At 32.8% G+C, this 25,703-nt stretch overlaps 2 protein-coding genes across 3 annotated transcripts; both read right to left on the minus strand.

The window, feature by feature from the left end:
• Positions 1-34: 34 nt before the first annotated feature.
• Positions 35-12,033, minus strand: zte38 (zebrafish testis-expressed 38). Its single transcript, XM_056472509.1, has 12 exons — positions 11,829-12,033; positions 9,826-9,949; positions 9,486-9,549; positions 9,346-9,382; positions 9,237-9,257; positions 9,101-9,127; positions 7,721-7,788; positions 7,229-7,377; positions 4,298-4,524; positions 561-600; positions 435-478; positions 35-327 (listed from the first exon to the last, which is right to left on the minus strand). Exons 1-12 carry the CDS (start codon positions 11,877-11,879, stop codon positions 274-276), a joined length of 906 nt encoding a protein of 301 aa, XP_056328484.1. The 5' UTR covers positions 11,880-12,033; the 3' UTR covers positions 35-273.
• Positions 12,034-15,643: 3,610 nt separating this feature from the next.
• On the minus strand, positions 15,644-25,443 carry prdx1 (peroxiredoxin 1). 2 transcript variants are annotated; one of them, XM_056472538.1, is made up of 6 exons: positions 25,354-25,443; positions 20,140-20,248; positions 19,733-19,886; positions 17,601-17,723; positions 16,203-16,333; positions 15,644-16,018 (listed from the first exon to the last, which is right to left on the minus strand). In XM_056472538.1, the coding sequence occupies exons 2-6, from the start codon at positions 20,243-20,245 to the stop codon at positions 15,933-15,935; spliced, it is 600 nt and encodes a 199-aa protein (XP_056328513.1). In that variant the 5' UTR covers positions 20,246-20,248; positions 25,354-25,443; the 3' UTR covers positions 15,644-15,932. The 2 variants fall into 2 exon arrangements, with proteins under 2 accessions (XP_056328513.1, XP_056328506.1); XM_056472531.1 differs by lacking the exon at positions 25,354-25,443 and adding an exon at positions 25,292-25,313.
• Positions 25,444-25,703: the final 260 nt, after the last annotated feature.

Consider the following 25,703-nt stretch of genomic DNA (forward strand, 5'->3'; position numbering starts at 1 on the left):
TGAAGTGTGGTTTATTTGATCCATAACAAGCAGCTGATGTGTCATGTATTTCATTTTGTACATTCAGTAAAATAAATATCTTCCTCATTAACTCCTAACAAGAAATCACCTCAGTGCTTTTCAGTTCTCCAAATATGAGCAGGAGGAATTCTCTAGAACTTAGAACTTTTACCTGGTAAAAAGCTTATATGCCAAGCGTAAATATGTTTTAAATATATTAGCAAAAACGCTTTCAAAGACATATTTGCTTGATGTGAACTTGCAAGTTTTTTTTTAAAAGCATTTCTTCTTTTTCCTCCTTCCAGGATTGCTTCTTACACATTTCCTCTGTTAAAATTGATAAAGGAATGAAACAAACAAACAAGAAAAAAAATCAAAATCTGTTTTGATTTCAAAGCGCATCTTCATATCTGTAGTAGCCAAAAACATCTTACCTTTGCGATAGACTTTTTGGGCTGTTTAAACTGTGCAACAGATTCTGCAAATAATAAAAACGTTTGGAAAATACTTCCCAAGAGCAGAGCAGATTTTCAGAACTAAAAGCAGTTTCATAGACTCACCATCTTCAGACGGCAGGTCCTGCTCACAGTCTCTCGTCATCTGTCAGAGAAATAATTCATCAAATGCTGAACACATATCAACAGTTTATCCCACATAACGTCTCATTTAACAGACAGTTCACCAAATACTGCACATTTGCTGTTAATTAGCTCATTCTCAGATCAAAAGGTAGGTGATATTTTTTAGGAAGAACATTGTAGCTGATATCGTGTTCTCTGGTGATTCATAAACACAGGCAACACAAAAATGAATCCCGACGACTGTAGACAACATACCAAGGCCCTTTACATTGACCTGAACAAGAAATTGAACAGTACAGGCAGCATTATAATGTTATCCATAGCCTCAAACCTCAGTAGGGTTTCTGCAGGTTTCACAATGTCAAATTTAAGACTGTTAAACAAAATGGAAGACCTGTATCAATGAGCAGAACAATGTTGGTCTCATTTGTAAGGCGTACTACAGCTAATTGTATAAGCTACATCATTTGATGATTATGACTAAAGACTAACTAAAGACCTGGGGTCTGCTCTTTGTACCTCGCTTAAATAATCTAAGATCATTTGGCATATCCTGGATCTTTTAATCTTGATAACTGATCTATGGCTAATTTGGTTCTTCAAACTAGTTTGTGAATCAGATTAAAATGTCTGGATGAACTGATCTGAGATCCATGCATGTGTTGTGAAGGACAGATCTGTCGATCCTCAAAATCATGACACTGTTTCCGCTACATTCATTCTTCCATGGCAGGGCGCCACACCAAAATTCATCCCGCCACGGCTACATAACAGCTTCTCATTCAAAACATACAGTTGTTTTTTTTAAATAGTGGATTATAATCGCACCAAAACGTATTAATAGGTAAGTGAATTATAACAGCCTGAACTTTTCTGTAATCGTAGTAGTGCTGTGCGTTATTTGTTTAACCCTTTAAGGTGGCATGTTCACTAACTGACTGACAGGTGCGTGATTCGTGAGGCCAGCAAACACGATGTAGCTTTCAGTTAAGATGAAAACAGTTTCCATATTAATACTTTATTTATAGATAAAGCTCTGTGGTTCTGCATACAATGTCTTTATCTTGCTGGAGATTATGGCCGTTTCACTTCAGGATGCATTAATGCCGCTCTGTAGGTCTATTGAAGACATTCATAAATATTCCTAGCAAATCTAATAAATGTTGGAGACATACTCGTTACATAAACGTGCTAAATCACACTTCAGCAGTGTTTATTTGTGAGCGCACAGGAAAATCTGCACTTGAGCAGCGTATATTTGTGGGCGAGCAAGAGGTTTTGTGCACAGAAACAGAGGAAATCACGCGCAAGCAAAGAGATTCGCATGCTTGTATTTCATAAATGCGATCTCGACTTGTAATACTGCACTCACGACATTTGTCATTGAAAAAACACATCAGGTAGTGGGTCATCATTTGGACATCTTTGATTAATATTCAATTATGCATGTGATCAAAATTACATAAAATTCGTAGTAAACGGTTTGTTAAATATGATATGCAATAACTTTCCACATTTGTTGTGGGCCGCAGGCTTTACCCTTTCATGTGTCAAAAGAGTATTTAGCGATTTATTTAGTTTTACTTTTAGAGTGGATTTTCTTTATTATAGTAGGCCTAGTCATGTGTCTTAATCATGCGGCGTAAGGCAAAATTCGCTGTTTAAATTAATTTAGCATTAAAAAAGGATTTTGATATTGGTTAAGGTGTCTACAACTTTTGCGAAGCATCAAATCATCGGCATATTAGCTGTCAAACACATGCATGACTGCATGAATTCATTCATTCATTCAATTTCTTTTCAACTTAGTCCCTTTATTAATCTGGGGTCGACACAGCGGAATGAATCGCCAACTTATCCAGCATAAGTTTCACGCAGCAGATGCCCTTTCAGCTGCAATCCATTACTGGGAAACATCCATACACACTCATTCACACACATACACTACGGACAAATTAGCTTACCCAATTCACCTGTACATGTTTATGGAGCACCCGGAGGAAACCCACGCGAACACGGGGAGAACATGCAAACTCCAAACAGAAATGCCAACTGACCTAGCTGGGGCTCAAACCAGTGACCTTTTGCTGTGAGTAATTTCGAGAGGAGCACGTGATGTGATCGACTACAGCTGATATACAGCTTATCCTAGATCAGATCATTCTAAAACTACTATAAATATCCTGCCTAAACTTTATTCTCTATCTTCGTTTTTGGAAACTGCCCCCGCACCCCCACCTAACCCTTCGCTTGTCCCTCCTCCTGATTCTAGGATCGGGAGACACGGCATCTCAGTGACTGGCGCTGCTACCTCGCAGCGGGAGGACCAAAGGTTCAAGTTCTAATTGAGCCAGTTAGCACTCTCTGCATGGAGTTTGCATGTTCACCCGTGTTCGTGTGGGTTTTCCCTGGGTACTCCGGTTTCCTTCAACAGTCTAAAAACATGTACATAAATGAATTGTAATAACAGTCAAAAGCACTTAACGCATACACACTGAGTCAATCAGCACCACCATATTAGCCAAAGTATAAAACAGGGGGCTCTCGAGAAATACCTGATCTTGTATCACTCCTAATGCTTATTGACCAGGCGGGAACTTTGGTCTCATCTATCTACGAGCTCAGGGTTCTCTCGGGGGACAGCATGCAGTGCCTTTTTTACACAGATCTACCAACTACCTGTGGCGTTATTTCAATAACAAATGTCTTGAGCGCAGTATTACAAGATCGCATTCGCATTTATGTAATAGCCTACGAGCATGCGAATCTCTTTGCTTGCGCGCTGATTTCCTCTGCTCGTGCACATAACTTCTTGCATGCCCCTTCAAATATACGCTGCTCAAGTGCAGATCTTCTTGTGCGCTCTTAAATAAACGCTGCTGAAGTGCGATTTTGTGCGTTTATGTAACAAGTACGTCTCCAACATTTATTTGATTTGCAAAGAATATTTATGAATGTCTCCAATAGACCAACAGAGCGGTATTAATGTGTCCTGAAGTAAAGTGAAACGGCTGTCAGCCAGTCAGTCAGTCAGCACGTAACCTTAAAGGGTAAACAAATAATGCACAGCACTACTACTGTTATAGAAAAGTTTGCGCAGTTATAATTCACTTACCTTTTAATATGCGCGATTATCACCCGCTATTAAAAAAAAACACGACTGAATGTGTTGAATGAGAAGCTGTAATGTAACCGTGGCGGGATCAATTTGGGCATGGTGCCCCGCCATGGAAGAATGAATGTAGCGGAAACCATGGCATGCTAAACCTGCTATTACAGTCGAGCATTATCTGAGTGTGAACTCTAAAAAAAAAAGAGAATATTGTGCATGTCTATTATCACACACAAATTGTACTAAAGCTGGGTTAAAATAGTACACATTTGTATTAAAAAAGTCCATATTAATAAATGTTCTTTTGAACCCCTAGTGGAGAACCACCATGTGACAGTTTTTGTACTTTTTTTGACAAAAACTATCGAATAAGTTTTGAAGAACGAAACTATGGACTGTGTCAAATCTTCAATAATCAAATCCAGCTAAATGAGCAATCGACGTGTGAAGAACAGACCCCATGATGAGTTCAGCTAAAAAGTATCTTTAGTGTTTTACTAATTAAAAAAGCCACCTTCATCTTGGATGGCCTGAGGGTGAGTAATTTAACAGCAAATGTAGATTTTTGAGTGATCTATCCCTTTCAGATGCATGTGCTATTTACCATTTCTGCAGGTCTGATGTGGCGCAGCGAGGGCGTCTCCATCTCACTCAACTGGCCATCGTCCTGCAGCTTCCCAAGGCGACTCTGAGCCGCAGTCACGCGCAGCTTCATGGTGTGATAGTGAGACTGCAGATCACCCACTCTGAAGTGCACCGCTGTTCCCTCAAACCACAGGCTGTCATTCACCCCTGCTTTAAATCCTGGTGGCTCATATTCAGGAGGTGTGACTTGAGTGACAAAGACAAAAGCACAGCAGTCAGTTAACTCAGATTCATAGGGGGAGTTTATGTGTAAAAAAGTAATAATGTTTTTCATAACACCTAAAATAAAATATGTTCAAAGTAGAAATTAAAAAGATGGTAAATGCTGGAATAAAATGTAATCATTTTCACATATTTTGGGATTGTAATATTATTCACACATATTGGCAAGACCTGAATAAAGAGATGCATGCAGTAATGGGATTGAATCTGGAATGTAACTTTAAAACTATGTACCTGGGAATTTATTCTTCAAAAATACAAAAAAAAAAAAGATACGTATCACCTTACACTTCTAACAACGAGTAAAAAGGCTATTACAAAGAAATGGCTCAAGGAAGATCATTAGGTGAATGGCATGATATAAAGAGGTGGAAGTACTGACCCTTTTCTTAAGACAACATTCCTATAAAATGTCTTCATATTGGGCAAAGGGATTGAGAAGAAATGTAATGTTTGAATTTAATTGTAGTGCTTTTATTTATAGGTATCTGGTAGAGATTTTCAGAATGTTAACAGAATGTTGTATGGCAAGATCTGATCAAACATAAATAGCTATGAATGTAATTGAGATTGTATCCATTGACCTTTGTACTTATATTGTATGTCTTTTTGTTTTTATGTTGAAAGTCTTTTTTGTTCTGATTTGTTTAAAATCTCTCATCAGTCATTTATAGATCCTAAAGTGCATTCATTTTAACCATATAAACATAATTTTATTTTAAAATTTGCTGGACATTTTAGTTTTGTTACACTGTAAAACAATATATGAAGAAAGTGATGTCAACAAATGTTTTTATTCTACTTTAACTTATAACTTAACTTATACTCTAACTTTAACAACAAGTTAGCCAGGTTTAATGTAATATTTTTTTTCAGACTGAAGAAAAGTTAATTTAATTCAACTGAAAAAAATGAAGGCAGCAAGATTTTTTACAGTGTAGCTTTACCAACGGTTGTATTAGTTTTAATGGTAACACTTTACAATAAGGTTCCTTTAGTTGTTAGTTATTGTACTTACTAATATGATCAAACAATGAACGATACATTTATTACAGCATTTATTTATCTTTGGTGACATTAGTTAATGAAAATAAAGTTATTTATTTTTGACTCATAGCGAATTAACTTTAGATTTTAATAATGCATTAGTAAATGTTGAACTATGATTAATAAATGCTGTACAAGTGCTGTTTATTCTTAGATCAAATACATTAACTAATGGAACCTTATTGTAAAGTGTGATTGTTTTAGTTCAGTTTTTATTTTGTGAACACATTTCTATGTTGTTTTTATGGATTTGGTTTCAGTTTTAGCAATTAGAGGTTAGTAGAGTTAACACAACGTTCAACTCTTGTGCAAATGTCTTAATAATAAAAATAAAAGAATTGGTCAAACAAAGATTTGAACCAAATCCAACTTAAAATTATGAAAGTAAAACTTCTGAAATATTCAGACAAGCTCATAATAAAGATGATGTTTTGTTTAACATGTGTAGTTTATTTTTTTTGTCATATGAAACAAAGGCATGGTTCTATATAAACATGCTTAATGGATATATTTTGCTGCCCAAGAATCGCTTTCAACGGGTGTTTCCCTAAACAGTGGCAGGTCAGATTTTCAGCCACTGGATAATTTAGTTTGGCTATTTAATATTTTATTTCAGTTAGCTTTTCAGTAACTGTTGTTAGTTTCATTTAGTTTTACTGTCATTTTTTAACCGCTTAACTTTGAACTCAACTCAACTAGGATGCTTATGTTTACATCACTTTTTTGCATTTAAATCCTAATCGAATCATGACAATCTATATATCATTAGAACGTTTTTTCTGTTTTTTGTTATGTAAGATGAGTAATAGATTAAAACACGTTTATTGCACCCAACAACCTGTGGGACATTTTACAAGTTACATTTTAAAAACATAATATTGTAGTCTAAACCTAAAGCAATCATGATACACTATATATCATTTGAAAGCTTAAAATTTTTAAGTTTCCAAAACTGATTTTGATTATTAATTAATAAAAGTTAATTTATGTTTAATTTAATAGTTAACAGTAAATTAATTAAATAATTTAATAATTTACAACAACAATACTCATCAGAGTGGTAAAACAATATTTTGCTACAGCAATCCACATGTAAAAATGTTTTTGATGTTTTTAGAGTCTAAATTTAAACAAAATACCACAAAACGTACCATACTACTTTAGAATTTGGTGTCTACTTTACAAATATTGTCAAAAGTATGAAAAAATATGGTTTATATTTCTCAAAACATAGGGGAAGCTCTTGTATGACCATCAGTGAAAATGGAATGTTATCTTGTGGTCATCTGTGGTACTGCATCCAATCAAAATGTTACTGAAAGCTTTTTTTATTTTTAGATATAAGCTTCCAATTTGGAATATGATATATTCATATGTTTATATTTTAGGCTAAAACATTTAGTAAAATACATATTTTATGTAATATAATAAAATACACATTTGTTTTATTATTTTCATAATAATAAAGGCGCATAACTTTTGCTACAATCTGACATCTGTCTATGCAACAAAGCGTATGAAGATTGACAATCATTTAAGTTTATCAAGTAATTTTCATAAATGGGGGCCAGTTAAGGGATTTCTAGATGAAACAGAAGGATGTAAAGGCAGAGTATTGTACCATCATCGTTGTAGTAGAGTTTCATCGTGAGGTGAACGGCAGTGGGAAGAGCCTCTAGATTCTGCATGAGGAGAAACAGCTTCCTGATCAGGAGCGTTGAAGCTTTCTTTGTGTCCTCCAAGGTCACTCTGATGTCCCCATTCACATTACTGGAATCCAAAAAAGACGACAAGATTAGTATTTGGATTAGTGTAAGTGAATGGACGTTTCAGCTGGTGTTTTGCAATACAACTACAACTAAGTCAACATTTGAAGTGAATCAAAAATGCTCTTCAAAACGCAACTGTGATGAAATGCGATGATCCACTTCAAATGTTAACTACTGTGTTTACACTACCACTCAAAAAGTTGCATTTGTTTTAAACGTAATTGAATTGTTTAAATTTTTATAATCTTACTGATCCCAAAATGAGGAATGTTTAGGAACAGAATGAGTGTCATTACAATATCCTTTAGCTTTACCAAACACATGACTGATGAACGATACTTCACCTCAGGATGTCCATCTGTGGTCCATGCTCTGAGTATCTGAACTTAAACTGATAGGACTCGATGACGTGCTGAGACAACATAAACAAAACAACAGATCTGAAGAAGTATTACTGCTGTCCATATTCTTTATTTATTCTTTATAAAATATTAAATTTTTTTCTTCTTTTTTAAATATTTCCCAAATTATGTTTAACAGAGCAAGGAAATTTTCACAGTATGTCTGATAATATTTTTTATTGGAGAAAGACATATTTGTTTTATTTCGGATAGAATAAAAGCAGTTTTAAATTTTTTAAATACCATTTTAAGGGCAAAATTATTAGCCCCTTTAAGCTTTTTTTTTTTTTTTTGATAGTCTAAAGAACAAACCATCGTTATACCTTTAAATTAAAGTTAAGCCTTTACATGTCACTTTTAGCTGTATAGAAGTGTCTTAAAAAATATCTAGTAAAATATTATTTACTGTCATCATGACAAAGATAAAATAAATCAGTTATTAGAAAGAAGTTATTAAAACTATTATGATTAGAAATGTGTTGAAAAAAATAAAACACAAATTCGGGAAAAATAAACAGGGGGGCTAATAATTCTGACTTCAACTGTATATAATTATCTGTATATAATAAACTCATATGCTAAATTTGGTTTCATCCAGCCTAATATATGATAATAACATTAATTGTGATTATTAATTCTTTTGACAATCCTAGTTTTAAAGTAAAATAATAATAAATCTGCATATAATAGTATATACTATTCATATGCAGTGTCATACAGTGTATTTTCTCTTTCCTTGCAAAACAACATATACAGAAATGAAACCTGTCTGAATTTCTGTTTACATTCATTTTGTTTTAAATATTTATTGTGAAATATAAAATAGTTTTTCCCTGATTTATTATACAACTAATTTTATTCTTATTGCAGAGCATGAAAACAAGTAATCTTACAACTTAACTTAATAAAAATGTATTAAATTATTATTATTTAATAATAATTAAATAATTATAATAATGTATTTATTTATATATATATATATATATATATATATATATATATATATATATATATATATATATATATATATATATATATATATATATATATATATATATATATATAATTAAATTGTTAATATTTAATAATAATTAAATCATAATTATTATAATAATTAATATTACTGAAAAAATAATGATAAGAATACTTTAGGCATTTTTTATTACTTTACCATTTTACAAATATATGGTTTTAAAACAAACAAACATTAAAAGTAGTTTTGAATACTTAAAATATAAATTGGCCAAATTAATGTATTCTGAGGTTATCATCAAATTGCGTTGCAAGCAAAGAGCGTTAAACCCCCTAAACTAATAAACTTACATTACTGTCATCTGGGCTTGTGTGCACCTGTGGAAAAAATATGTAAGAATTTATGTAATATGTTTTTATATGTACATTGTTTTTAAAAAGTCTTATATAAATATTTTAAAAAACACACAAACTTATGCATACTTACCCCAATTACCAGCATCTGAAGCTGAAAAAATTTAACCATTTATTCAATGATAAAAAAATAAATACAAGAATATAGATATTAAAATTTGTACATATTTATTTAAACTCACATATCTCTTCTCCAAAGCATCAAAACATCCCATCAGCCTTGAAGGACAAATAAAGACTTTTTATACCATCATTTTGTTTTTATTGTGCACTATTACAAATGTAAAGTCAGATTTATTACAATAATAAAACACACACTTACCATTTGATGAGTTTGTGGGCTCCAGGAGAGGAACAGTCTTGTTTGAGGACTTTGATACACAAATCTAGAACAACATTCAACGTGCAGCCTGATTAAAAATAGTCTGATGTTCAGCCATTAATAAACCTGTGTGTGTAATATAAAGAAAGGAGTCTGGATGCAGACTTGGTGCATTTGCAAGCTGAGCTGCATGCAATGCTTTTAACGCCCACACCCTACCCCTCACAGTGACGTCACTAGCTCCATTGAGTGCACTGTGTCTGACATTGCATCTCTGAAATATGCAGTCTCAGCTTGCAAATCGAAGTCTGCATCCAGATACTATTGAATATAATTGTACCCTCCAGGTATCTGGATCTGTAGGAGTTCTCTGGAAATATCCCACGCAGGTACGTGATGGAGGATACAGCAATAACCACCATGCGTTTGAGAAACACCAACGACTGAGCCTCGGTGTCCAGAGCCTGATGACAAACACAGATTCGATATAATTCACAATAACGTTCCCAAAGCAGCTTAAAAAACAGCAATAGACATACAGTCTATTCATAATCAGATGCATGATAATGCTGCATTTGGTCACTTTGTTCACAGAGGATATAACAAAAACCCATAATGGATAACTTTTGCACTTTTTAGGATTGACTGCAGACCTCGTTGAGCTGACATTACACACCTTAGCTTATAAACTGGTGGAAAAGAACATTATTTGTGCATAGCTTTGTCAATATTAAATAAAATAATCACAATATTATGGTTTAATATTCAACTAGGTTTTAATTGAAATGCTTTTATTTTTAAGCAATTTTTTGTTAAAAAAAAATGTTAAAACCACACTTTATAGATCAGTGGTTAAATATTTCAAATGTTGTTTTTTTCAAGAGAATGATTAACAATGTGTCTGAAAGAAATACTTAATCTGTCTTAACTAAAAAAAATGACAAAAAAATTTACTCAAGCTATTTTCAGACAATTTTAATTGAATATTCTGTAAATGTCTGTGTATTTGTGACGACAACAAAAGATTTAATTTTCCTTTCAATTTACTGCCAATCACACGTGGCTCAGTTTTACAACAAAACTGAAATAATTTGGACAAAAAACTTTAATTATTTATGTAGATCAGGCCCGTAGCCAAGGGGGGTTCGGGTTCGAAAGACTCACCCCTCAATGAAGGTCCAGAATTTGTCCTATACATGAGCTCATTTGTTCTATTTTGACTGCTACACCATCGTAAATTGTGAAAATAACCCATTGAAAAAGGCTTTAAGGCCAAGCCGAATCAGTTTTGACCTATGCAAACTAGTATTTTTGATGAGTAAAACATCCAGCTGTGCAAGAAAACATACAATAAGATGTAAGTGAAGTAATCTTTCGCTACTGTATTGTTTTTTAAAAGAGAAAACATACAAGTTGTGAAGCACTAAAAGTGGACCATATTAAATTAATTTGAATACTAACTTGGCTACTGTTGTTATCCATGAATTTTCAATCAAATGTCCTTTTTTTACAAGAGAGGCAAGAAAAAAATCAAGAAGCTCTTTTATTATTATTATTATCATTATTATTATGTTTAAATTTTTTAATATTCAAAAAGCCAAATTCTGATTGGGGAAAGTTGAATGTGCTGGTCAGATTGTTTTTTGCCTAATAAATTACAACAGGCTAATTTTGTATTAAAAAAAAAAGTATTTATTTATATTTATATTCTTAATCTTTAGGAAATATTTTGGTACATTAAAAACTGTGGTTATGATGACCATCCGACAAGCTAATCCAGCAAAAAAAATGTGCTTAAAATGTCACTAAAATGAAGTATTTAAATTTAATATTTAAATAGAAAATGAGGCGAATAACTGCAAAAAGGTCCATATTTTGAGATAAAAAAAGAACCACCCCTTTCACCAGGCTGGCTATAGGCCTGTAAGTTAACGTTACATACGGAATTACAATCATTTCAATTTCAACACAAGCGATCCTAGTGGAAAAAACGGTCAATAATGAGCCTTAAAACACTACAATGTCATATTAAATTAAATCAATATCTTCAGACAATATTACAATAGTTTTTAAATGTACATCATGAAATTAACATTTGATATTTACCACGATATTAAACATTTTGTCTCCGCTAAAATCCCAGTTAACTGCTTGAAGGGTTGTTTAAAGTAAACGTTAAGGAAAAACTGTGGTAACGTTCATTCTCAGCAACATTAGCTTTTTAAATGAATTATACGGTAATATAATAACTGACAGTTCAATTAAACTCATTTAATAGCATGGCACATTTTGTTTTATATACGTTCGCAGTGTAAATATCATTAACTTAAGTTAGTATCTCACCTCAGCGAGCACCTGTTTGTCCTTAGTCAGTTTCTTCTGTAAGGTTGTCATTCTTAAGCTAACTTTACCGTTAGCCTCCTCACACTAAAACGACCCCTCAAGACTGTTATGGCAATACTAAATAAACCAACAAACTTTTAATTAAATAAATACATCGATATTTACACAGGGTAAAGTGTTTTTTGACAAATATTATCGTTTATTGTTAAGTACCGCGCAAATAAAAAAAACCGCTGCCCGTCACAAATTGAATGAAGCGCGTAACCCTGTCGGTGTCTGTCACGGGCATTTGGCGGTAAAGTCTTGAAGGGGGAGACGTATGATAACTATTGATTGATCCATAGAAAATTCTCTGATGAAGATATTTTGATTATGTAGTACTACAGCAAATTTATTTAGTCTAAATTTTTTTAATAGACTAGTTATATTATATTTTACGATAAATTAATGTTCATTTACACAATGAGGATCAGTGTAAATGTATAGTTTGAAATTTTGTTGGCAATATAGCCAGATTTTCCTAAATATTAAATCCTTCTCGCAAAATAAATGAGACACAAGTTAACATACTAATTCAAATGCTTGAATACATTTCAGGTGGTTCTCAGCCTACACTTTAATTATAACCCTGCTGAAAAATCCAGCTTAAACCAGCTGGTTGGCTGGTTTTAGCTGGTTGACCAGCCTGGTTTTAGAGGGGTTTTGGCTATTTCCAGGCGGGTTACCAGCCTTTTCCAGCCTGGTCTTAGCTGGTCAGGCTGGAAAATGACCAGCTAAATCCAGCTAAAACCAGCTTGACCAGCCTGGTTTAAGATGGACATAGCTGGTTTTAGCTGGGCTCCCAGCCTGGCTAGGTGGTCAAGCTGGTTTTAGCTGGTCATTTTCCAGCCTGACCAGCTAAGACCAGGCTGGAAATGGCTGGAAACCAGCCTGGAAATGGCCAAAACCCCTCTAAAACCAGGCTGGTCAACCAGCTAAAACCAGCCAACCAGCCTAGGCTGGTTTAAGCTGGATTTTTCAGTAGGGAATATGTGAACCATCATAATTCCGTCATAAGTATCATAAATTTTTGTAAATTTAGATTTAACCATCAACTGAAATCTGAATAAATAAGCTTTTCACTGGTGTACACTTTGTTAGAACAATATTTTTCAGACAGACATACAACTGTTTAAAAAAATCTACAATCTGAGGGTTCAAAAAAATAGAGAAAAAATTCCTTTAAAATACAAGTGCATTACTAATCAAAAGTTTACATATTTACAGTACAAAATACAATATCTTCATGAAACATAATATTTACTTTGTTCTAATGTTTTTTTGGCATTACAAAAAGATAATTTTACCCATACAATGTATAGTTGGTCCAGAGTCACATATGTATATATATCAACCACTTAAATATTAGCGTGTTAGTCTAACCACTAGCATAACTTCATGACTTGACTGCATATGCCTTTAGAACTGCTTTAATCCATCGTGGCATAGATTTAACAAGGTACTGGAAATATTTCTCAGATTTTGGTCCATATTATAGCATCACGCAGATTTGTCGGCTGCACATCCATGATGCGAGTCTCCCATTCCACCACATCCTAAAGGTGCTCTATTGGATTAGGATCTGGTGACTGTTGAGGCCATTTGAGTATGAGATGATTCGCGCTTTATGACATGGTGCTTTATCCTGCTGGAAGTAGCCATCAGAAGATGGGTACACTGTAATCATAAAGGGATCGACATGATCAGCAACAATACTCAGGTAGGCTGTGGTGTTGACACGATGCTCAATTGGTACTAATGGGCCCAAAGTGTGCCAAGAAAATATCCCCCACACCATTACACCACCACCACCAGCATAAACCATTGGTACGAGCCAGGATGGATCCATCCGTTCATGTTGTTGACGCCAAATTCTGTCCCTACCATCCGAATGTTGCAACAGAAATTGAGACTTATCATACCAGGCAACGTTTTTCCCATCTTCTTTTGTCCAATTTTGGTGAGCAAATTGTAAGCCCGTTTCTTGTTCTTAGCTAACAGGAGTGGCACCAAGTGTAGTCTTCTGCTGCTGTAGCCTATCCGCCTCAAGGTTGGATGTGTTGTGTGTTCAGAGATGCTCTTCTGCAAACCTCACTTGTAACGAGTGGTTATTTCAGTTACTGTTGCTTTTCCATCACCTGGAACCAGTTCGGCCGTTCTCCTCTGGCATCAACAAGGCATTTGCGCCCACAGATCTGCCGCTCACTGGATATTATCTCTTTTTTGGACCAGTTTCTGAAATACTTTAACAAGCTCATAACAAGCACCAACAACCATACCACCTTCAAAGTCACTTAAATCACCTTTCTTCTCCATTCTTATGCTCTGTTTGAACTGCAGCAGATCGTCTTGACCATGTCTACATGCCTAAATGCATTGAGTTGCTGCCATACGACTGGCTGATCAGAAATTTGCGTTAACGAGCAGTTAAAAAGGTGTACCTTATAAAGTGGCCGATGAGTATATACATTTAATATTTGAATGTATATTATGATAATATTTAAGTTCTAAACCAGAGATGCCCAAACTATGGCCTGCCATTCTATCTGAGAGGAGATTTATTGTGAAGGTTACAGCAAATGCCTTCAACAGAGATTGTCGTTTCTGATTTAACGTAACCTTTTGTTTGTTTGTTTGTTTGTTTAATTGTTGACCTACAAAAAAGCAAACTGAAATGTTTCAATTAAATGTGCGTGAAGTTAAACAATTTTTTTTTTTACATGTAAATACGGTCAGTTGAAGATAGAGAACAATACAGAAGACATCAACAAGCAAATCAAGGCAAAGGCAGGTTCAACTTGACTCATGTATTCATCATTGAACACCAAACTAATTTGGTGATGCTCATGTGCTTATGTTGGACCACAGCTGGTCCTGCATTAGCTAATACATAATTCTCCAATCAGACGATTCCAAAGTCTGTATAAATAACCATAGTCTTCATACCAGTCATCTTCATCTTGAAGAATCCCATCTTCTTCCTAGATTGGGTGGGACATGGGCCCAGTGGTTAGCACTGTTGCCTCACAGCAAGAACGTCACTGGTTCTAATCCTTACCAGGCCAGTCAACGTTTCTGTGTGGAGTTTACATGTTCTCCTCGTGCTGGCGTGGGTTTCCCCTGGGTTCTCCGGTTTCCTCCCACCGTCCACAGACATGCGTCATAAGTAAATGGCACCATAGTTAAGTTCCTAGCCAACAGTATTTTCCCCTCATAAAGCAGTTCGTCATTAGCCACAAATAAGCAGGGGTCTATCTGTGGTCAATCTCCCCTCTTGCCCTGCAAACGGGTGATAGCCAAGGGCTCCAGGATCTTATGAGCTCATGGCTCTCTCCTGGTACAGCATGACAAACAAGCTTAAAATCAATCATCAGCTAAGTGTGAACTCTTGAATGTGTTTGTTTTTATTGTAAGAAGTTCATTATAAAATGTAAAAAAAAAAAAAGTAATAATAATAATAATAATAATAATAAAGTATAATTATTAATATGATGAAAAAAATACTTCAATTTATTTTTCAATATTAATTAATTAGGAAATTACAATAGCAGCTTTAATGTAACAGTTTGGTATAATAACCTTCAGCCCAACCCCCTCAATCAAGTCTGGTTTTTGGCCCTTCATAAGGTTTGGACACCCCTGTTCTAAATGTTGGTGTTCAGGCTGTTTGTTTGGTCGATGATAACAGACATTCACATGTTTTACATATTTATGTAGTACTGAAGATTTATAAAAGTTTACAATAAAACAGTGTTTAAACAAATAAACCTAAATAGTTTTTTTAAAAATATGCGTTTATTGTTTGAAATGCAACTGTTGACGATACAGTCAAAAGGTCATCACTATATAACATCTCTTTTCACAAAAGGTAACATGTTCAACAAACCAACTCAAATGTTTCAATACACTTCAACAAGTCTGACGCACTTTGGTCCTACAACTTCTCACAATATATATAACACTATATAATAATAATAATAATAATGACTTGTAAATGGACGTACAGTAGCATTAATTCACATTACGCCTGTTTATTATACTACGCTGCACAGTCTAGTGCCTTTTTTAGTTTTGCTTGGAGAAGAAGTCTTTGCTCTGATTGACATCGGGCTTAATCGTGTCCTTTCCGGGCTTCCATCCGGCAGGGCAAACTAGAAAAAAAAGCAAGTGACAACAAAAACAAATTTATATGTAATATTACTGTTATGAACTGAATTATTCATTATAAATACTCTGGTATGTAATCCCATTCCTCTTTACCTCTGATTGTAGACACTACTGTATGAAAAAAAGAATATTACATAACATCAGGTCAGAGATGAGAAAGTGTTGTACCTTCTCCATGTTTATCGGTGAACTGAAAGGCCTGCACCAAGCGCAGGGTTTCATCAATGGAGCGACCGACTGGCAGATCGTTGATAGTAATCTGCCGCAGAATGCCTTTATCGTCAATGATGAAAAGACCTCTGGGATAAAAAATAAAAAAAAAGCATAAGTCATTTCAGTTGTTTTATTAAATGAGTGGATTTATTATAATAGTTGTGTGCCAAAACTCTCAAGGAGCAGAATGACTGGTCAAAAGTTTGGGGTAGGTAAAACTTTTACATGTTGTCTCTTGTGCTCACGAACAATACTAACTATAAGCAACAAGATTCCAGCGACAAGGAATTTGCCTGTCTGCACCAAACGCCACACGACAGAGAAAAAAAAAATACCAGCCATTCAGTTAAATATCAGCAACTGCACTCATAATGAAATGGTAAGGGTTATAATATAATATAATTAATAAATATTTAACATTATTAAAAAGTACATAGGCTGAGTGACTGATGTTGGTTTGCACAGTCACATTTCTGACTTGTATTTTCAAACCACTTGCTAGTTATTTTATTTACAAGATTTGAGGTGTACTATCTGCTGCTGCTTTCAGTAGTATGTCATTAAATGTCATGTAAAATGTTATTCAAACTCAGATTGGTAGCATTTAACACTGAAAAAGCACATATTCTGTCCCCGAGTTGATAATTGTCATAGCAGTCTATACTGTTATACTGTCACGGAAATAGAAACCATTTTTAAAATAGAAATGTTGCGCATCAGTGACGCAGATGTTAGGAAAAAACACATTTTAACATTGAAAAGATACCTTTTATCATGTGTTGTGTCACTTGTAGTTAGGACACAGTGTAAGGCTTCATTTATACAGCAAAACACAATGCTGTAAAATATTAGTACAACTTAAACTTACGGTAGAGTATTACAAACTGTAACATTCTTTTTATGCCAAAGCTAGTAAAGAGGGTGGGTGGAAAGTAACTAGGTGTTAAAAAATGGGTAATAGGGTGCATCTGGGAAGTATTGATGGCGCTTCACTTTTTCCACATTTGTATATGTTACAGCCTTTTTCCAAAATGGATTAAATTCATTTATTTCCTCAAAATTCTACACACATTAGACATGATTTGAAAAGGCATACACCTGTCTATATAAGGTCCCAGGGTTGACAGTGCATGTCAAAGCACAAACCAAGCATGAAGACAAAAGAATTGTCTGTAGACCTCAGAGACAGGATTGTCTCAAGGCACAAGGCAAAACTTCTGCTACTCTGAAAGTTCCAATGAGTACAGTGGCCTCCATCATCCATAAGTGGAAGATGTTTATAACCACCAGGACTCTTCCTAGTAGTTGTATAAATAGTGGTGTATTTGATTTTTTCGAGTAGACCATCCATACCTGTATGCAATACCCTCATCTTCTTTAAGTACACCGTAGTCTTTAGAAATGGAGCGGAGAGTATCTGCCACCAGAGGGACATTCATTGGTCCTAAGCCACCTTGTTTCCGAGGTGTTTTTGTCCTGTTGTGATCATGCACACACATAAAACATTGTTATTCATTGGTGGGTACATAAATATTGAATAACTCCACTAGCTCAGTATTAAAACACAGATTAACTGTCACTATAAAAAAAGCAGAGGACATAAGTGAAGTTTTCAAACTAGTTTCGAGAAGAGCATGTGATATGATTGACTGCAGCTGGCACTCATCTACATTCACTAGTTAGCCAATCAGATTAACCCCAACTCACTATAAGTAGCCTAGCTAGTACTACTCTCTTATCTTCGTTTTCCGAAGAAACCCCCCATCCACCCCTTCTCCTCCTTTTTTCTTTTACCACGGGGAGCTCTCGAGAACCACCTGATCTTGTACTCCCCTCATATGCTCTATGGACCAGGCGGGAACCCTGGGCTCACCTATCTCCGAGCTCAGGGTTCTCTCCCGGGACAGCATGCCAAACTTGCTAACAGTTGTCAAACAATATCTAAGTGTGAACTCTTGAAACATTAAATAAGTCATGAGGAACACATTATCCTTAATTGGTTGAACTTAAAACTTCCTCCGGGAACCAGATACCTAAATGCTATTTTTCTTCTTGTCTTTATTTACCTTTTGTTAGTTAGTAACTTAGCAGTTTTGGTGTAGAATATATTTGACACCGAATCTCAATACCAGTCATAAGTGTCAATTTTTGGTATAAATAAGCTCTTCACATTTAGCCAAGATACAAACATTCAAAAATTATGGAATATGAGGGTTCAATAATAATAATGATAATAATAATAATAATAATAATAATAATAATAATAATAATAATAATAATAATAATAATAATAATAATAATAATAATAATAAAATTAAATTAATAAATAAATTATTAAATAAATAAATAAATACAAATAAAAATAAATTAATAAAAAACAAATACAAAATGTATAAATAAATAAAAAAATACACATAAAAATATATAAAAATAAATTAATAAATAAAAAATGAATTAAAAAAAATTCTCATTAATAAATTATTTTTTTATAAATAAATAAATGAATAAATAAAAATAAATGAGTAAATAAATAAAATAAATGAATAAATAAGTAAATAAAATGAATGAATAAAACTAAATAAAAATAAAAGAAATAAAAATTAATTAATAAAATCAAATAAAAATTAATTAAAATAAATTAAATAAAATCAAATAAAAATAAAAATAAATAAATAAACTAATAAAAATAAATGTATAAATAAATAAAAATGTATAAGTAAATGAATAAATACAAATAGAAATAAATGAATAAAGATAAATGAATAAATACAAATAAATATAAATGAATTAAATACAAATAAAAAGAATATATATATATATATATATATATATATATATATATATATATATATATATATATATATATATATATATATAAATAAATAAATAAATATATAAAATAAAATTACCTTTAGATGCTAATTCCATTTTTAGCAACACATATTAGATTTATGGTTAAACTAGATTATGGTTACTTGATATTCTAATGTTTTTTTGGCCAAAAAAAATCATTTTGACTTGTTTCATTGTAGTTTTGGCTATATATTTGGTGAAGACTAGTTTTGTGATCCATGAAGGGTCAAATATTATACAACATAACTTGACATAAAATTTGTGTTGTGTTTTATTTTCATTTGGCATAGATTAAATTATTCTTCATGTAAATATTTTGTTGATCGTTAGTTAATGATTTGATTATTATTGATCATTTTATTATGTTTTTATAATTTTATTATATTTATTGCTTTATTCTTATTTCCTTTTCCATGTTGTTATGATATTATGACTGTGTGGATTCAAGCACACTTGCTTTCAAGCATAAGAGATAAGAGAATGTCTCCATTTCAAGGTCTATATTGTCTCTGGAAACTACAAAGCAGTAATTTTCCAGACAATTTCTAACAGGATTTGGCGTTGGGGGCTAGATCTTATCTTTATCTGGCATGGAGAGTGTGATCTAGCAACCCTCTCAATGTTTTGCTCACCAGGCAAGATGGCAGAAGTGAGAATCAACAGAAGCACCAATGATCTCGCAGTTGATCTTCCTGAACTCCTCAGCAGCATCACTGAATGCGATGATCTCGGTGGGACACACAAAGGTGAAATCCAGTGGATAGAAGAACAGCACCACATACTTCCCTATAAACAACAGCAGGGAATTTGTCACAACTGCACAGTGACACTCACACAATGGGTGCTGTGTCTTTAATAAAATATTTGTGTGATAGAAAGCCACACCCTTGAATTTCCTGCAATACTTCATTGCAGAGATTGTTTTTTTGTACACTATTAAAAAGATGCATAACATTTACAGTTAAATATAATCACAGTGTATTACTGTACATATTACAGGATATCCATTTTGGAAGCTTTTTTCTCCGCATCTTCATACCTTTGTAGTCTGACAAACGGACATCTCCAAACTGTCCATCAGGCATCACCGCTTTGGCTGTGAAATCTGGAGCAGGTTTCCCAATGTGTGCATTTCCAGCTGCCATTTTCTGTTCAGGAGAAGATGATGCATCTCGTGAGTCTCAAAATATTAATTAATTAAATTATAAACAGTGCTAGGAGTACACCCCTTCTCTTTTTTAAAATTCATATTTTTAATAGGAAGCTATACAATATTATATTTGTGCATACACATTAGATTAGTCAGTACTGAAGATAACGGTCCAAAAACTAGTACACCCAAATTTATTCATTCATTCATTTTCTTTTCCACTTAGTCCCTTTATTAATTAGGGGTTGCCACAGTGAAATGAACCACCAACTTATCCAGCATATGTTTTACGCAGCGGATGCCCTTCCAGCTGCAGCCCAACACTGGGAAACACCCATACACACTCACTCACACTCATACACTACAGACAATTTAGCCTACCAAATTCACCTATACCACTTGTTTTTGGACTTGTGGGGGAAACTGGAGCACCTGGAAGAAACCCACACCAACACCAACACCCAGAGGCACCCATATTTATATGTTACAGAAAAATATTAAACACAAATAAAAAATAAATAAATAAAAAAAATAAAAAGAGGAAAAAATTTAGTTGAAATTTTGTAGCTTGCAATTTTTATTGCTTGAATATAATTGTATTATCTTTCAATTTCAAAATATGTTTGGTGACCTAAAATATTATTTAATAAATATATCTGTTTAATAAATCTGTTTTGTTTAAATGCACCAAAATACATTACCTGTATTCACCGGGAAATTAATAAAAATGTTCATTTTTAAAATATGGTGTACTCATATTTGCTGAGCACTGTGTATTAAAGACAAAAAAATTAAATAAAATACATCAAAACAAGACATTAATGCTACATTTCAGAGGACATGATACAATCTTTATTTATTTTTTTTCTAATAGGACATGAAGAGAAAAGCATAGAATAAAACAGAATATGCCAGTCAGAATATGCCCCTTTTTATTTATTTATTACATTATTTAAATTGATTATTAAATAGTATACACTACGATATATTGACAAATCAAGAGAGAATGACAACAAATAAAGGTGCGCGTTTGTGTGTTTTAAAGCGTGTATGTACTTGCATGGTGGGAGATGGGTAAAGAAATCTATTGGCTTTAGTTTTTCTGCACTCTAAAAATTTGAATTCAGATAGCTATTGTTTAAAACAAGGTTCAAAATGAGTAAACGCTCTTTAAAACAGATAACCGCAATTGAGACATTTGCCAAAAGCCTAAAACTAATGAGACAAATACTGATCTCCCACACGGAGTGGAGACCACAGTCTCATCAGCACGGGGAAACTCTCTCTTTCATCAGATAGATCAGATCAGCTGCTGCACAGCCTCCTCGCATGGAACAGCTACCATTCAAGGCTATTTTATTTACAAGATAACTGACCAAAAAAATATATATTTAAACAAAGAAACACACTATTTACGAAATTAGTTTTAAAAAGATATTTTTTTCCAAGAAAAATATACGAATTATATTTTTATTTGAGCCCGTCGACTACTCAACTGTGCGGGTGGATGATTTTCGGTCAATAGAAACTAAGGATTTAATTAATGCTTCACTAATTGTATTGCATCACAATCTTCTGTCATATATTTGCAATTTTTTTAATATGTGATAATTTTTAATGATTATGTCGAGCGTCTGATTTTCCTTGGTGCTGATGTACTTTTATTACAATTAGATTTCAACTAAATATTAAAATTAAAAAGGAAACGAATTACATCGTAACAAATGCCCTTAAATAATGTAGCCTTTGACAGGATCCATCAGTGTTTCTGGAAGGGGGCAGGGCGGTGCAGGATTTGTGCGTACTTTGGAATAAAATTCTGCAGGCGCCCCTTGAGTAATTTAGTTATAATGCTTTAAACTAGGGCTGGCCGATTTGGCCTAAAATCTAAATCTGGATTAATTGACCATTTTTAAACTCAATTACAATTAATGAATGATTATTTAATTTATTTATTATTGTTGTTTTGCCCCCAGAGTTTACTGACAGTTTTATACAGTAAACACAGCAGAGATTTCTGACTGAAGGGTGCATTACATGATTTCAAAATAATTGAAGAAAACACACACTATCTATGATTATTTACTGAACATCATTGCTGAACAACTGAAACTAGAACACACATTGGCTAAAACCAACAGTCACTTTTTATAAAAAAAAAAGATTAAATAAATAACTTACACTTTTGGAAACAAAATTAATTATTTTTCATATTAAAAGTAGAAAATAAGCAGTATCGTTTTCTAAATAAAATAACTTTTATATCCACTAAATACTATATTAAACAGAGCACTTCTTGCATCCTCTGTAAACAAATATTTTAATGTAAATAATAATTTGTTTTGTAATGGAAAATATGCCGTCTCATGGCATCTATGGCGTAGCTTCCAATCATCACCAATGTAGAGTAAAGTAAGGCTCAAGAATGGGTCCATCATCCTACTTGACCAGAGATCAGATGTTGCAGTAAAGTGGCCGCAGAAGTATGAATCAGCCTCAGCCTTTTACATAGCTGGGTCACGTGACTCCACATGCAATAGGGAAAATAATTGAAAAAATCGTTCTGGAAAAATTTGATTGATTATAGGTTCTGAATGTCAATTTCGATTAATCGCCCAGCCCTACTTTAAACAACAGGTACATGACTAGAACAAAGAAAATAATGCCAGGGCAATAGAAAGCAAAACAATACAAAGGAAATAATAAATAAATAAATAAGTGTATAAATAATTAAATAAAACTCTTACAATTACATTACAAGTAGTTTACATCAATCAAATCATTAAGCACTTTATATTAATCAAACATTTGGAAAATTGAACACAAATGAACAGTTTTACTGGCCTTTCTATTAGTACTATGTTGAAAAGTACAGAAGTATTTTTTCCGTTCCTTATAAAACACAGTAAAACAGTTTCTTTTTGTTGAAAAACACTTATGAATATGAAATTTAAATGAACAAAATAATTAGATTAATAAAAAAAACTTAATCAAATTAACATAATTAAAATTACATTTACAAAATGCAAATTAAAGTTGAATACGCCAGTCAGTATTCGCTTTCTTTCATCATGTCAAAATGTCCTTAGTTTGCAACACATAACCACAGACATTTATGTTAATACAGCATCATAGCATACAAGTAGGATATATAATCTATTACAATAACAAATTTATTAGAATGTAGATTACTTAATCCTTTATTGAGCGAAGATCCTTGTATAGTAATTTCAGTGATATTGATTTACAATATAATTTGTAATTTTTTTTTTAAAGTTCAAAACTTTTATAATAACTATCTGTAACACTTCAGGGTTTCGATGAGTGCCCTATAAAGGGTTAAAAAATGTGTTCGTTTCATAACTTTACTAGAAGAAATACACTGAAAAGAAAAATAAAGCACTGAAGAGCAACAAGTATGCGCCTTCAAAATAAAATTTCTCATATTTAACAGCTAGAAACACCCTATTATGTAAAAGTATAAATGTATGTATGCATGTATGTATGTATGTATGTATGTATGTATGTATGTATGTGAGCAATTCCAGCGTTATGGATGTGACATTTGCAGTAAAAACTCAAAATATAAATTCACATAGAAAGTAACATTATATTGACACATCTGTACATATTTTCCAAAACAACTGACCACAAAGTTATGGGATAATAAAAATATCAAACTGTAAACATGTTTTGTACTTAATCAAAATAAACATGCGTTATGGATGTGACAAAAAAGTTTGTGAGTTTACAGTATACAACATACTTTGTAGAAAATCTGTGAATTAAACTGCACAACCCAAAAGAAACAATGCTAATCAAACAGATATGAATCGGCTCACTATAGAACAAAAATGGTTGATTTTATTTTATTTGACATTTTTGCATTTATGAGAAAAAAAAAAGTGTCGTAATGTATGTGACAGATGTGAAATTGCCACTTGTGTGATTTTGGTAAATTAAATATAATAGTTTGAAACACTGACAGATACATTTATGAGTATTTTTAAAGTACTTGCTTACACAAAATATGTAGAAACGGTTTCTCTATTTTGATTTTGGTGAAAACATAATTTGCTTTAATTTGCATAATTGCTCATACACACACACACACATACATACATACATACAGACACACACATATATACATATACACATATATATACATACACATATATATACATACACATATATATACATACACATATATATATATATACACACATATATACATACATATATATATATATATATATATATATATATATATATATATATATATATATACACACACACATACATACATACATACATACATACACACACACACATATACATATATATATATATACACACACACACACACATATACATACACATTATATATATATATATATATATATATATATATATATATATATATATATATATATATATATATATATATATATATATATATATATATATATATATATATAATATATTTTTTATTTTATAATATATAAAATTTTCTCAGTTTGCAAAACATGTAGTAATAGGCTAATAGCCGCTGGCTTTCATGTCAATACAGCACCATAGTATGAAGCATGGTATACAATCTATTATAATAATAAACGTATTAGAAAGAAATTACTTAATCTTTTGAGTAAAGATCTATATATGGACTTTATGGAAATAAAATGGTAATTTAAAGATCCTGTATGGTGACATCGATTACAATCTAATTTCTATTCATAAGATTCAACAAGTGCCCTTTAAAGGGTTAAATCTTAAGATGTGTTCGTTGCACAACAGAATAATTTACATAAAATATGTACAAATAAAGCATATATTGAAGTGCAAAATGTATGAATCTTTTAAAAAAAAGTTTTCATACTTAACATTTTACAACGCACTATTAATCAAACGTATATAATGAGTAGGAAAACATCCTAAATGTAAATAAACCATTACCAAAACTGAAACTCTCCCTCCAAAAGCAGCCGCGAGTTCACAAAGAAATTTCCATGATAAAGAAGAACAGTAAAGTGTGTATATTTACTTGGTTTCGGTGAGGAGAAAACAAGTAAAGAAGAAGAAACGCTTTCACAAAGTCTTCCTTACCTTGAACTGTCTCCACAATCCGAGAGTGAATGAATGATAGTGAACTCACGGACATTGGCCGATGTTTAAATAGGTCCTACTCAAGTCTCGCGATACTCCGCGAGATCCGCTGCTCCGTGGAGTAAATGCTCCGTGGAAAGACCAAATTACAGAGAAGTGTTTATGGCAGCATGACTTTGCACATTTTCCTCCCCGAACACAGGCGGAGAGGTGCGGTTTTCCAAACTAATTGTTATGTAAATGACCCAAATAGCCGTAGAAGTAGTTCACGTATCATAAACTGCATCTTTTTGGTCTATTTCTGTCATATCACAGTCAAGTTAGTGTTTTTGAACCACACTACAATAAAG

This window comes from Danio aesculapii, chromosome 2 (assembly GCF_903798145.1).
Source record: "Danio aesculapii chromosome 2, fDanAes4.1, whole genome shotgun sequence".
Lineage (NCBI taxonomy): Eukaryota > Metazoa > Chordata > Actinopteri > Cypriniformes > Danionidae > Danio > Danio aesculapii.

Bases quoted from the DNA above. Each gene is read 5' to 3' on its own strand.
- zte38 (XM_056472509.1), bottom strand. From the start codon at position 11,879: ATGACAACCTTACAGAAGAAACTGACTAAGGACAAACAGGTGCTCGCT. The intron at 9,128-9,236 runs GTAAGTATGCAT...TTTTTTCCACAG, and splicing joins TTCAGATGCTGGTAATTGGG to GTGCACACAAGCCCAGATGA. The intron at 601-4,297 runs GTAAATAGCACA...TTTCTCTGACAG, and splicing joins ACATCAGACCTGCAGAAATG to ATGACGAGAGACTGTGAGCA.
- prdx1 (XM_056472538.1), bottom strand. From the start codon at position 20,245: ATGGCAGCTGGAAATGCACACATTGGGAAACCTGCTCCAGATTTCACA. The intron at 19,887-20,139 runs GTATGAAGATGC...TGTTGTTTATAG, and splicing joins CCGTTTGTCAGACTACAAAG to GGAAGTATGTGGTGCTGTTC. The intron at 16,019-16,202 runs GTACAACACTTT...TTTTTTTTCTAG, and splicing joins CACCGATAAACATGGAGAAG to TTTGCCCTGCCGGATGGAAG.